The 15397-nt window shown below is 42.5% G+C and overlaps 1 protein-coding gene across 1 annotated transcript in view; it reads left to right on the top strand.

Annotated features, from left to right (window-relative positions):
• Positions 1–15397, top strand: part of LOC129743922 (alpha-L-iduronidase) — a 72480-nt gene that overhangs the window by 40833 nt on the left and 16250 nt on the right. The window contains exons 2-6 of the mRNA XM_055736162.1: positions 11664–11881; positions 11939–12034; positions 12103–12406; positions 12459–13259; positions 13314–13438. Of these exons, the coding sequence (XP_055592137.1) occupies positions 11664–11881; positions 11939–12034; positions 12103–12406; positions 12459–13259; positions 13314–13438 (1544 nt within the window). The remainder of the gene's footprint in view (positions 1–11663; positions 11882–11938; positions 12035–12102; positions 12407–12458; positions 13260–13313; positions 13439–15397) is intronic.

Below are 15397 nucleotides of genomic sequence, written 5' to 3'. Positions count from 1 at the left end.
TGTCAACTGGCAACACAGAAAAAATGTTACTCGAATGCAGTTGGGCCAGTGGAGAAGCGCTCTTTAAGATAGAGGCATAAGAACGTCTTGATCGTTCTTTTAAAGAGCGCTTCTGTTTATCCCAGCGACTCTTAAATGCCTCGCACGAGGAGATCTCATGAGGTGAGCCCCCGCAATAGACACAATTCTGCTCTATTGCTGAGCACGCTCCAGCCCCATGAATCTCCCCGCATTGGGGACAGCGTGGCTTATTGCAACAGTGCGACGCTGTGTGCCCCAACTTGATGCAATTTTTACAATCCATGGGTCGAGGCACAAAGAGTCGCACAGGAAGCCTTAAAACTCCGTCAATCAAGACGAAGTGAGGGAGGGCGGTACCCGCGAAGGTAACACGAAATGAGTCTGAAGGTGAGTACACTTTGACTCCGTTTACGACGTTGGCAGTTCTGAGTTGTCGGCAGTCCAAGATTTCGACCGAAGCCGAATCAAGGCTCTTAAACTTACCAACGCCGTTGGATTTCACGTAATCAGCCTCCAGACTCATCTCTGTGATCACGCCCTCAATCTCTACGTCCCGAGACGGGATGTAGACGTGATACTCAAGGTTTATAAAATTACTGGCAACAATATCGTTTGCAGCTTTCGAATTAGCCACAAGAACGCGCAGCTTATTTGGACGTAATTTTGTAACACTGGTTACAGAGGGCCACCTCGCCAGATCTTTGGTGATCTGTACCACATTAAGAGGTTTGCCGTTCTTTTTGGGCCGGATGAAAACCACCCAAGGTCCAGCGGAAGATGAACTGTCAGCATATTTTCGGAGCCGGGTTGTGCCACTCTTCAATGCTAAAGATGAAGAATTATCGTCCATTTGAGAATCATTTACATTTGAGGGACCAGCAGCATCTGGATCCTCCAGATGCTCCTCATCCTCGTAGACGACATTCCCATCACTACCAGTTGAGGGGTGAGACCCCCCGCCTTCGCTCATATTTCTCAACGGGGACACGAATGCCCTCCGCGTTGAAAATATGAGCGAAGCACAAAATTGTCAAAATTTAAATAAAAAGGGAAAAAATAGACCAAGAAAAGAGAAAAAAGAAAGAAGAATTAACTCACAATTTTTAAGCACTTCTGGGGCTATTGTTTTATTTAGCCTTCGTTTACTGCACCAACCACGTGGTCCTCCGTCGAAACAAGATGGATGTCGATCGATGGGTAATCAATATCTGGGCCGTTCTGTCTCACTCGGTTACAGCAATCAAATCCGAATCCACCGAGCAACCGCCCTAACGGAGTCCAAATTCCGGATAAACAGGGCGAAGGGAGACGTCTTTAAATGTAGTGATGGCCTTGACAGATGATGGAGATGGTGATGGAAAACAATGGCTGTTGTACGTTTATGCCGATTGTTTTTGCATACAAAACACAGCACCAACCGAACCAGCAGGAATGAAAATAATTCCGCGTGAGACCATTAAACTTCACTTGGTTCACTCCGACTTAGCGAGAAAAAAAAACACCTCGGTACAGCAGTGATGAAAAAAAACACATCCGCACTGTTCGAGCTACTCAGCTAGAATGACGCGCGGGACTTAACGCAACGACTCGGATGATTCCCGACGAAGACGTCATCCTACACCGACTCGAATGGCTCGCCCGGCGTCGAGAGTCACTCTACCCGTGGGTATTCCCCGAACGTGGAATAACCCTTTCCCAACGATTTCCACTGCGAAGAAGGTCTAGTCTTATCCCCGCAGCTTCTGTCGTTGAGAACCGCTCTACTCGGATACTCCCCGAAGGTGGAGCATCCTACACACGAACGCGGCGCACCCACGGCATCCGCTACGCAGAAGGTATTGTCTTATCTTTGTAACTTCAAACCGTGGGGTCGGACGCACTCTACTCAACAGCCCCCCGTCGATGGGGTCAGTCTACTCCGACCGTTGTCCGGTCTTCTTTATCCCCCTTGGTTGGCAACCCTAGGATTTTTGGCCCGCGGATTTTCCTGCCCGTTGTGTGCCAAATCGAGAGCAGCTTATCCTAGACTCGCGCCTGTCACGGCACACATTCGGGACTTGGAACGCTACGACTCGGATGTTTCCCGACGGTGACGACATCCTACACCGACTCGAGAGGCTCGCCCGGCGTCGAGAGCCTCTCTACCCGTGGGTATCCCCCGACAGTGGTTAACCCTCTTCCCTCGAGATCCGCTACGAGGAAGGTAAAGTCTTATCCCCGCAGTTTCCCTCTTAGGAAGCGGAACTACTCGGATACCCCCCGACATTGGGGTATCCTACACACGTTCGCGGCGCACCCCTGACCTCCGCTACGCAGAAGATGTTGCCTTATCTTTGTAGCTTCGATCAAGGGATCGGACGCACACTACTCAGATGCTCCCCGCCGATGGAGTCATCCTACACCGTTCGCGGACTGCCGTTGGTTCCAGCTCCTCTGCAGGGCAGTCATGATCCGGGTGAACCCATCGCTGACCGCATGCCAAGTGTTGGAATCCGCACACATCCTCTGTACAACGTTATCTGCTGTCGTGTCAGGCCCACAGGCGGCAAATATGGAAGTACGTACCGCCGCAAACCTCGGACAGACAAACACCACATGTTCGGGTGTTTCCTCTACGTCACCACAATCTGGGCAATATGGCGAAGCCACATGTCCAAACCGGTAGTGGTACTTCATGAAGCATCCATGACCAGTCAGGAATTGCGTCATATAGAAGTCCACTTCACCGTGCCTTCTTCCGATCCAGCTCCCGATGTGCGGGATCAGACGATGGGTCCACCTTCCTCTCGTTGAGCTGTCCCACAGCTGCTGCCAGTTGGACATCGAGTCCTCATTGGCGAGATCTCGAACGTTGGGCGTGTCTCTGTTGTCGTAGCAATAGACATCCTCCTCTAGCAAAACCGAAAAGGGCATAACACCCGCTACTACACAGGCGGCTTCGGACGACATGGTCCGGTATCCGCTGATAACCCGCAGGTTCATCAGCCGCTGAACGCTGCTAAGTCGCTGCAGGTTACAGCTTCCTCCCAGGGCCTGCCTCCAGGCCGCTGCTCCGTACCGCAAGATCGAAGTGGTCACACTTGCAATGATCCGCCTTTTGCTGCTTTGGATAGCCGAGGAGTTCGGCATCATTCGTGTGAGTGCGGCCGTGGCCATTGCCGCTCTCTTGCACACGTGTTCGACATGGCTCGTGAAGCTGAGCCTGTCGTCGATCATCACCCCTAGGTACTTGATTGCGCGTTTGGACACGATGTTGCACGGTCCAACGGCAATGGTACCTGTTTGGGGTGTTTGGTAGGTACTGGTATTCCCTACGTTGGCCAGATCCACATTAAGCCTCGCCAGGGCTTCTAAAAGAGTTTGACCTCTGGGGTTTGTGAGGCGGCTACCCCATTCAACGGCCCACGCGTTAAAGTCGCCAGCAATAACGATGGGGCTTTTCCCCATTAGCACATCCACCATCTTGTCAACCATAGTGCCAAACCTCTCCAAGGACCATCTTGGGGGAGCATAGCAGCTACAGAAGTAGATCCCGTTAACTTTGGCCACCACCATGCCTTCGTTTTCCGTTGCCACAACTTCTTGTATGGGGAAACTACCTGTAACCCATATCGCGGCCAGTTTGGCATCATCAGTCGCCCAATCAATGCCATTCGCAGCTCTGCGATATGGGTCTGCCACTAGCGCGATGTCCAACTTTTCCTCAACTGTCATCTGCCGCAACAGCTGGTGTGCTGTGTAGCAGTGGTTGAGGTTAAGTTGGACGACCTCTATGCTCTTGGCGCCCGGGGTGGTACCGCCTGCGCCTTTGTGTAGGCGGGGCACCTAGGGTTGCCAACAGCGTGGTCTCCAGCGCAGACAGGGCATTTAGCAGGCTTTTTGCAGTTAGCCGACTTGTGGCCGGTTTTGCTGCAGCGCCAGCATATGCCACTTCTGTCTGGCCCAGTGCAGTCGAACGACTTGTGACCGTTCAACAGGCACTTGAAGCACCGGTCCGGTTGCTGGGGGATGGATATCTGACAGATAGAACATCCCACCTTTAGCCGCCCACACCTAAGTGCGGCGTTTGCTGCTGCAACCGGAAGTTTGACCAGCCCAATCTGCATACCAGATTTGGGAGGGCCATTCCGCAGACGAACCGTCATCTGGTCAGAGCAGATTTTGCACTGCTCGACCAGTGCCACCCGCAGTTCGTCTTCCGTTGTGACTTCATCCAGGTTTTTAACCCGGATGGTCACCTCCTTACAGAGGGCACGCACCTCAGCCTTGTCGCCAAGAGCTTCGACTGCCTTAACCGTAAGGGTCCCGCTGGAGTTTCCAGCACCACGCTTCAGTTCGAGGATCATCTCGCCGGTGCGTGTCCGACGGATCCTCCGAACTTTCTCGCCTAACTCGGCGAGATCTTCGTTCGTACGCATCTGTCGCAAGACATCTGCGTACGTGCCCTCAGGTGCTTTGACGACAATCGCCTCGCCCCTCTCCCTGACGCGACGTTTGCGTCGTTGGGGTTGGGGTTTGGCTTTTCCCGTCTCCGTACCTTTGGGCCTTCCCCTTTTGCGCGATACCGTCCGCCATCCGGTATTTGCGCTCGTCGGCTCATCTGCCTTTTCGGCAGGGCCTTCCGCCCGCTTGGAAGCGCTGGCCGCAGGATCCTGCTGGACAGACGGATCCTCCGCTCTTTTCTTAGGGTCCCCGGGTCTGAGTTCCCCGGGAGACCCTCTCTTACGCTTGCTGTTGCCAGCAAACGCAAGGCTGCCCTCTGTTTGGGCAAAGGCATTGACCTTCTTTGGGCGGATGGTGTCCGCCCTCAGAGGGGTCTCTGCCGGCCCTCGCTCTTTTGGTCTGGCGGCCTCGGGCTCCGCAAGCCGTTCCACCACAGCTTTGTTGGCTGCGATGAAGAGCTGCATCACCCTGGCTAGCTTCTCGCGTATTTCCTTGTGGATGTTGGACTTCCCCTTCACACATTCCACAAGGTCAGCGATGCCAGCCATGGCCGTGACCAACTCTACTGGAGCTCCCGGATCTTGGAGTTCCGGGGAGCTCAGTAGGTCTTCCAGCGCTTCCTGTACTTGATCGTACGGGTCCGCTCGCACATCGCTCGGTGTTTCCACCGACGTTGCCGTCGGGTCCACCGGGTTGGCAGATTGCCTAACCGGCGAACGCCTAAGGCCACTCCCGCCGAACGGATTCGAGCTCTCGCCCTTATCCGTTCCGTCCTTTTTCATTTCTTTTAGATTTTTTGGCATATTTGATCCCACGAGTAATCAGGTAACAAACGGTCCACTGCGCCAGTGACCTGCTTAGCGCAGCAAGGACTGGGATACTGTGGGGTGTGTCCCGGTGCCCCACAGACAACCGTTAGAGACTGGCGTGACTTAACGACCCGCCAGCCTACCAGGTACATCGGCACGGCACGGAGTCGGTTTCCGATAGAAATTCCATTGTCGTAATCCAAATTCGTTAGCGAGGGTCTTCATAAGGGGGGGGGGGGGGGGGGTGTGTAGTTCTCTCGGCCGTACATCTGCATAAAGCAGACACGTTTCCACTCTGCACCACGGGGAGGTGGAACTACGTCGCAGAGCAACTTTGATCTGTACAACCCTTAAAGTACTCTGCAAAGTGATCCTGAACAGGATCCAGGAGAAAATCGACGCTACACTCCGACGGCAACAAGCTGGATTCCGATCCGGACGATCATGTGTGGACCACATCACAACGCTACGAATAATACTGGAACAAATCAACGAATTCCAGGACTCTCTTCTGCTGGTGTTCTGGTAGCCAGATTACGCCTGATGGTGGTACCAAGAAGGACATCGAAACCCGGATCAGAAAAGCCCGATTTGCGTTTGCGAGTCTCCGAAACATCTGGCGGTCACGCCAGATCTCTCTACGAACTAAGATCCGAATCTTCAACTCAAACGTTAAATCCGTATTGCTGTACGGGTGTGAGACTTGGTGCACATATGCGGTGACGACGCGAAAACTGCAAGTTTTTGTGAATCGGTGCCTGCGGAACATCATCCGCGCTTGGTGGCCTGGCAACTGGATCTTAAACGTTGAACTTCACCGCCGGTGTCATCAAAAGGCGCTAGAAATCGAGATTCGAGAACGTAAGTGGAGATGGATTGGGCACACGCTGCGAAGAGATGAAAACGAGATTTGCAGGGAGGCGCTTGACTGGAATCCAGATGGGCATCGAAGAAGAGGCAGGCCCATAAGCTCGTGGCGGCGAAGTCTAGCCGCTGAAATCCGCACAGTTGACGAGAACCTTGGCTGGCAGCAAGTGAAGACGCTGGCTCCGGATCGCCAGCAGTGGAGATCTTTTATCTCAGCCCTATGCGCCGGTCAATCGGCGCTGGACCCTTAGGTAGGTAGGTAAAAATTACTAAGGAGGCAACCAAAGGAAATAGGGTAAACGATATTTTCATTTTGACGCTAATGACTAAAAAATGCATAAAACGTCGAGATCTGGTGTTATATCGAAAAAAAAAATTGTTCAAAAAACGACTTTCTGGAATGTTTTTCGGAAAATCAGAATGTTTTAAAGTTGCTTTATAAAAAATCAAACACGACATGTTAACCGTTTAAGAAGGGGGGGGGGGGGGGGGGGTAGGTTCTCACTGGTAAAAAAACACCATTTTTACGATTTTTTTATAGAGCTATCGTTCAAACAAATGTTTACAAATTTTTTGCATTATACAAAGCATTGTTAAAAGAACATTTAGTAATTTTTTCGTAGAAAAATATTGAAAAACTAGCAGACCCGGTAAACTTCGTCTTACCATGTTAAACTTGGCGTCCATTTTCAATTTTTCCTAGTTTTTTTTTTACATTTCCCTTCTTTCCCTTTACTCGAATCGTCCCGCTTAATTCTATCAAAATTAAACCATAGAATTTTAACTCAACGGGTCTTTTAAAATCCAATTTTTGTTACTTGTTCCATAAATAACTGTATGTTGATAATATGTATGTTCCATTTGCTGTATTCCATTTAGTGATTTATTCCGTTTTGTTCGAGTTCACAATAAGGTTTAAACTGAAATAAAAAGTATCTCATTTATTGGAATATATTGCTTATGAATCTTTGTAAAATTTTTGAGGTGTTTTCCGAATATTTTGCCTAACGCAGCGCTTTCAGCTCCCAATTAGCTTTGGATGGTGTATTTTTAAGAGCTGAATAATTGAAACACATAACAAAAGAATTTTTACTAACCATTTTCAAACAGCTTTTTATTCATCAACCTCATGCTTCAAAGCAGTTTGAATTAAAATTCATATTTTCACCAAAATCATTTCCAAAAAGTTTCGCCTGATACTTAAGTTATAGACTTTACACATTTCAACTTAAAATGTTCCCAAACAGCATTTGTCATGGCATTAAATCTGACGATTTTGTATACTGCAAATTCCTTTTTTTTTTATTCAAGCAAAAAATGCAAATTAGTTCATTTGATTTCATTTAGGATTATGTAATATTTTTAAGATTAATAACATTTTATTGAAAAGCATATTTTTTAAAATTTAATAGATCGAAATGAAATAATCTGTTCAGGCTTTGATGGTTTCGTGAGTTCATTTAAAAAATGAAACATAGGGGCAAATGCAAACGAATATCACCACAGTTCAACTTTCATATTTTCTGAAAAAAATCATATTTTCAAAAAAAATATTAGTTATGTTCAACTTCAACTTACGTTTGCAAAAAATCAAAAAGTTCATTCGGCCTTTAAAAACTTCAATCCTATCTAATCTATTTCAAAGAACAGACTCTCGTTCAGTTAATGTGTCCACACTCAGAGGAAATCTTATTATAAATTTCATAAGATACATCTTATGAACCACTTTTTTGCGTCCAAACTAAATTTTCATAAGAGTCTTATGAAATTCTTTCAATTTTCATACGATGTTCTTATGAAAAATAGAAGAAACGACATTGTGAAAAAATGATGAACACATTCATTCATAGCATCAGATTTTTTTCATCATCTAACAGTACGAAGCAATCGCCAGTTCATAGTTATTATAGTTTTCCTTCAATGTTAAATGTTATTGTTATCTCCGGAATGGTAAGTTCGATTTGATGTTTTTGGTGTGAACGTTGAATATATTAGTAAACTAAAATACATTATTTGTTTACTTTTCAGCAAGCTGATCGGCAAAAAACGAAAGGTCGAAGATTAAGATGCGGCAAAAAAAAAATTTGATGGAGCGGCCGTCTGTTGATGCGCTGCTGATGGTGACCATGAAGGATTTAATTTTAAACAAATTTGGCAAACAATAAAGTGAATGTTTTCAGCATGAAATATCGAGAATTTTTCTTATTAGAAAGTGATTTACTGTTTCCATAAGAATCTCTTATGAAAAGCAACAGCCTCTCATTGAAGTAGGTGTTGTAGGTGTAGGTGTTGTATCTTATGAATTCATTCGCGTCATAAGACAATCTTATGAATTTCATTAATTTTTCTTATGGCGCCACTTCATAAGAGAATCTTATGGCATACATAATAGTATTTTTCTGAGTGCAGCGTTCTAGGCGTATCCGATTATACGAAATTGAATGTAAAGCTTCCCAATTTCTTATTTTCAAACGTCCAAAAAGTGTCATTATTTTATATTTATCATTACCAAATTCATATCTTTTGGACAACAACTTACTACTTAAATTAACACGAATTAAAAATTGTTTTAATATTTGAAATCGTTTATATGGTTTTGATTCGATCGATAAAATATCAATCCGTGTCACATCTAGACGTCATTTATTACCATGTGCTGTGTACAAATAAGTAAGGAAAAAACACATCTAGGTTGCATATCGCCCCAACGTGCATAAGAAATATAGGTTCTTGGTTGAGAAATAGGCGCCTAATTTTTAAATTTTTCCAGCGATCAATGAACAGTATGCTTTGGTTACTATTATCTTGCAATGACGTTTGCTAGCGACGCCTCGCCCATGGAGACGAAAAACAAACCCCTCGAAGAAAAGAAAATCTCTAAAAATGGATGCCTGACTTTTCAATTTCAGATTTTGGCAAAACAAATATTATATGTTTTATTCGATCAGCAAAATGTCAACCTGAGTCACATCTAGGCGTCATTCATAACCATGTGAGCTAGGAATCAAGAAAAAAAAATCACATCAAGGCATCATATCGCCACCACTTGCATTGAAAATATGCTTGGTTGAGAAATACGCGCCAAAATATTCTCACTGATCAGTATGCTATGCCATAGTTACTATCTTCTAACGACGTCAGGTCGCGACGCATCGACCTTGGAGACGAAAAACAAACCGCCCAAAGGAAAAAAAAATCTCGAAAAAATGGAAGCCATGACTTTCATTTCATTCAAAAAACTACTAATTTAATAATTACGGACAATTGATGCGACTTTGTGTTGTTTTTATTCGATATAAACCGATTCGCATGGCTTCAGAATATTCTAAAAATAATTTCATTCGAATCGTTTGGGTCATTTCGGAGGAGTAGTACTACAAACACCGTTACAAGAGAATTTTATATATATAATAATAATAGATAAGCCGGTGACGGAGCACTTTCGAGGATGCCTTTTAGAAAACAGGATTTGCGGTGGACACTGTATCTCAGCACAGAATCATCTGAAGTCAAAAAATCAGAGCAAAATATTTTTAATAGATGTTTTTCTGGACCCCAAAGATTATATTTTACTTAAAACTTTTTTTAATGAAATTTTTGTGGCTGTTTGAAGTAAAAACAAGGATTTTTCACGAAAAAATCCGCCATGTTTTATCAGTAAAATCTCCCCAAAGTAAAAAAAAAAGAAAATCGTTGGGGATTGGTATTTTATATGTAGAAAATATGTTCCAAATTTGAAAAGAATCGGTGAAGTAGTTTTCAAATGACGATGTCCACGGACTTTAAAAATGTGCTTTCGAGAAAAACGCGTTTGAAGTTTCTGCTGTTGCTTTCTTGCAGTATTAGATAGGAGGAGATAAAGGCCTATAATTTCTACAGTTTTGCTTCAATTGACTTGAAAATTTTACACAACATTCTTAAAATGTTTTACAATAAGAAAATAAAAAAATAAAAAATTCGATTTTTTGAAAGTGTTAGACCCTACCCCCCCATTAAACGATTAAAAGAATGGTTTAGTTCAAAAGGGTGGTCCTAAAAATATTTTTAAAACCAAACAAGGCATAACATTCAATCTTTTTGACAAATTGCACTCCGTAGTAAAAACATGGGTAGCCGTTTGTTCTCGAAATGTTTCTTTTGATAAAATTAAAATTGACTTTTAAGGCATGTAATCTTTTTTTTTTTAATGTTCTGAACAATATTTTACGAAACACCTTATATCAAAGCGTTGTTCAGAAATTAAGTGTACAAAAAAAGTTTAAAAAAAGGGATGGTTAGAAATAAATCCGACAAAACTATTAAATGAACTTCAATGTACCAAAATAGTATGTATGTATGTATGTTGATAATCCACCATGGGTGCACGGATTCACCGCAGTTTTACCAAAGTATGGATTCTTATGCATTATTTAGATAATTTGACACATCGTTAATGCAGCGTACACCATACCCGGCACCATGGCTTCGTATGAGCTATTATGTAGTGAATGTATTATGTGTAACTGTGAGTATAATTTGGATGAATGAGTCAGTCAGGTGCACAACCAGTAACAAATTTATAACATTTTCAATGGTCTACATTTACTACAGGTATTCCGTCATCCTTTCCAGTTGGCAATTGAATGATCATTCTTATTTATTCATTCATATAGAAAAAAACAAATCTTACCATTTTTCGAAAGCTCATCTTACCAAACCAAGAAACCTTACCACTATCCTTTAGTGTTTCCTCATCTAAATTGTACTTTCATATTCATCATCAATCACCATTGCACATTGAAAATTCTTGCCAGCTAGTTTGGCAAGTATTTATTTTATTTCCCCACTCTCATTTCTTCTCCCCACCATATAAATGCAGTAGAAAATGTTGCAACTTATTGAATTAAACTATAGAATTTATTTTAAAAAATCGCAAATCACTACTCTTTCCATTTCACGTTGGATTTGATTCACGCATACATTATTTATTTGCACTGGTACTGTACAACATTCAAAATGCCACTTTTTATGCGATGGATATTAACAAGCAACTCGAACATAATGAACTTGAATGTACCAAAACAGTGACATTTATAAATTATAACCCACAATACAGAACTTTCAAAATTCCCCATTATATATGTTGTTAGTTTTCCTAAAAGATACGAAGTTACAGATTTCGACAAATTCAATCAATAGAATACTTCCTTTAAACAATTTATTTTTTGACTCGAAAAGGGTTACCTAGAGGTCTCATTTCCAGAGTAAAAAGAAAGAATCATCGTTTACATTTCTTCAAATACAATATGCACTCGAGGTGGGTTAGTAGTAGGAATTGAAAAAAATCTGGTTAACAAAATTATAACTCAACTTTTTAAGTTTCTCGAATTCCTCTATTAACAAGCCACTTCCTTTTCATTGCATTTCGGTGGTGAACTTATTTGATGGAAAAAGAGCAGCAATTCACAGAAATTCATCACATTGTACTGTATTCCGTCTCAGGTCCACGCTTTGCTGAAGTAACCAAATTATTCTTCCCTATAGTCATTACGATGATCGAAAAAACATTTTCTACAACTTCACCCAACTGGATGTCCTGTTGGATAATCTGCGAGAGTTTGGTCTCAGCCCGGGTTTAGAAATCATGGGAAATCCAGCTGACGGCAGCAACGCAACTAGCGACATCTACGCCAAGGAACGCAAACACCGCTTCGAATACTTCTGGACCGATTTGACCATGCAGGTTGCTTCGAGATATATAAGTGAGAAAAATCAAAATATATTGTTTGAAGTATGAATTGGAAGGCCCCTTTTTTCAGATCGTTATGGAGTTAGAAATGTTCAAAAATGGAGATTCGAAACCTGGAACGAACCAGATTTGAAGGGCTACAATGTACTGAACTTCACGGTAAATGGTGTGTTATTTTTCAACTAATTTTGATTAAGTACCTCGGGCAGTTCTCAAGGGTGTTTTTTTTTTCAGAATACATGCAATACATCAGATCCGTACGCCTAGGACTGGATGCAGCCAGTAGATTGCTGAACAATCCTCGCTTACAGCTACGAGGTCCTGCAGGATTGTTTCGAACCGGAGATCATCATCCGTTTTGTTGGAGTTCGTTAAAGTTTTGCAATGATTTTCCGAGAAAATGTCCTTTCGAGATTGTGACATTCCATCGAAAAGGTTCTGGATTGAGAGCCGACGAAATTGTTACTGGTGGTATGGAATTGGTACATCAGTTGCGGGACATGTTTCCCAACATTTCGCATCTCCAATTTGCAAACGAGTGAGTAGTATAATGTACATAGATGGCACTTGTTCATTTTTTTAAATTGCAGTGAAGCCGATCCGATTGCAAGCTGGTCAACTCCAAGAAGTTTTCAAGCCAACGTGAAATATGGTGCCATTCTCGTATCGACCGTTTTTCAGCATTGGAGTGCCCTGTTGCAAGGAAGATTTCCAAACTTGGAATCGATTTCCCACGATAATGCCTTTCTTAGTTACCATCCGTTCGAATTTGACCAAAGAACTTTGCTAGCTCGATTTCAGATGAATCTAACCAGCCCCAGACATGTGCAGTTTATTGTAAAACCTGTCTACTCGGCTTTGGGTATGTTGGCCAATTCAGGACTGATGGCAACGGAAGTTAAATACGATATCCGGACAAATGTAAGCTACTTAGTTAGCTACGAATCGGATCCTTTCTATGCGTGTATTCTAGCTGCACAATCTAATGACTCATCGGATCCAACAGACAGAAGATTCTCGCTAAATATAAATGTGAAGCTGCCCGAAAACCTAAGCAGTCAAACAGTAGGATACGTTGTAGAAGCCCTCCAGTTGGAACTTACCGATCCGTACTACGTTTGGAGTTTCTACGGAAAACCAAGCTACCCTACGGATCAGGAGTTCAGGGCAATGCGAGGCGTTCAATTTCCTAGCTTGTTAGTTGAACCTACCCTACTAGCTGGATCCGATCGTTTAAAGATTGATTTGAGCGTAAGGTCACCTTGGATCTTATCGATTCGCATTTGTAGCACCGTCTATCCTAAACCTGGCCCCGTTACCAATATAAGGATAAGAAAAGTTTTCGAGAATCAAGTTTTGATCTTTTGGAAGCAGACTGTCGATTTCGGGAGGTGAGACTCTTCGGAATTTATTTTATTGACAATAAAAAATTGTGTTTATTACAGATGTACCCTAGGGTATCAAATATGGTTTCGGCCTACGGGTGGAAGCTGGCATTTTATCAATGCCAATCAGCACACCCCGTTTTTGTTTTTCCAGTTTGTTTCAAGTGATGATTTAGGAGTGAAAGGTAAGCAAATGGTTTCACAGGTAAAATAGCTCAAAAATATCATAATGATATCCAGCCAGTTATAAAGTTATATAGTTTCAGTATTTTTTGTTTTGCTTTGGTTCTAACCTAATCCATTTTTTTTAAACTCGTTTAGAATCGATTCACGACATAATATACTTTCACAAATTTAAGTATTTGTTTGGAATCATTTTCAGAATATAACACGTCCTAGAATTAAGTTTTATTTCAATTTCCGCTCTATGAAAAAAAATAACCACATAAAAAAATAAATAAATTTTATTTTTGATTTTTTTTTGCATACTTTCTTCTATATCTCACACAGAGATTAAAATATCGTTATAAAATTATCATGGACTAGTTTCTTTTAATCTAGAGAATACTTTTTTGCAACACTTACTAGTATTCAAGATATTTGAATATAAGTTAATGTTGTTTTAAAATAACACTATGCATAAAGGGCTGATTACCGAGAATCAAAAAGTTGACTTTTATTATAATCAAACTGCTTCAAGTTCTAGAAATCAACGAATAGAAATCGGTATCAAATCATCACTTATAACAGTTAAGGTGCCCCCGTGAAACAATATTACGACTTGTTCCACTGTAATATAAGCTAAAGTGGGCCCTGAACTAAGCATTGCAGATTTTTTTTTCCTGCAATTATGTGGACTGAGCAAAACAGGACATTTTTTTTTAAACCTGGCAAAATCGTGACAATTATTTTCACCTTCTTTTTCTTGGATACGGTTGATTGGTGAGGGACAAAAAATGGTCTGTGGTCAAGCTTCTATACAAAATGCTCTACGCTCATTTCAACACCTTCGTAACATTCTGCCTATGGTAGGCTTGCCAGATACTTATAGAAACAAGCGGGACATTTAAGAAACTCTTTAAAAATGCTTAATTGTATTCATGGGTGGCAAAACTCCTTAGATCGGCTTGTCCAGTGAAAGAGAGTGCAATTTTTTTCGTCTGCTCCCCCAATCGGTGCGGGGAGAGATAAATCGAACTGAAATGAAGAGTGAGATTGTCAACACATAAGAGTGAGCGAGAGCATTCATATCCGCTGATGAAGAGAATTCCCTTCTCCGGAAAAATCTGTTGCGCAATGTGCTGAGGAGAATTGGAGAGCTAACTCAGTTTATTCTTGGTACGTTCACGAGAAAAGATGCTACTTTCCGAATCAAAGCTCCCAGCAGTGTCTTGATTTTCTAGAAGCCGTCCTGATCTTAATTGCAATTGATTTTGCAATAAAAACAGTTTAACCTCTTAAACCAATGGTAATCTTCGGTTCAGATGATATTTGAACCGTGTTTTTCGGTATTAACTAAAAGCCACCTAACTTCATATCTCTTCTGTTGCATAAATTAAGGCGTATACTGCACCGCTATTTCGCCTTAATTTATGCAATCTAAGAAGAGCTGCATTTCATTTCCACCAATCTACTGGGGTCCTGAAAAATCCTGGTTTTTGTTCTTCGCGGTGTCCTGATTTTTTGATGAAACCACCTGTCACCGCTTCTTACAGCGCTACCTTTTGTAAAAAAAAAGAATTCAAAACAGCTAACAGCAGTGAGCATAGTAGCGGAGTAGAAATTGTTTATATTTTTTCTACGTTGTGTGGTGGGAGTCTAAATAATTTTTTCCTTATTTACTCTGAGGTGTATTAATGAAACACAGGGCGTTCTTTGCTTAGAATTCTCTTTCTCCCACTCGGATGCAAATGCTCTCACACTTGCCGTCCGAGTCACTTACAGCTCGTGTAAACTCGGGTAACGAGTGGAGCACGATCAGCGAAAGAGGATTGCACTCGGAAGCCGAACTGAAAACAGAGTTGGTTTCTCCCGGCTCTTTGTTGTTTGAGAAGAGCCGACCAACCCTGATTGTATTGCCAAACTGATACATATACCATCAGCCAAAAATATTCATAGAAAGAACAATAAGGTTTTTTTTTAAC

The sequence above is a fragment of the Uranotaenia lowii genome, chromosome 2, assembly GCF_029784155.1.
Source record: "Uranotaenia lowii strain MFRU-FL chromosome 2, ASM2978415v1, whole genome shotgun sequence".
Lineage (NCBI taxonomy): Eukaryota > Metazoa > Arthropoda > Insecta > Diptera > Culicidae > Uranotaenia > Uranotaenia lowii.
Note: the sequence above shows the minus strand (reverse complement) of the source record. Positions and strands in the feature narration are given on the sequence as shown.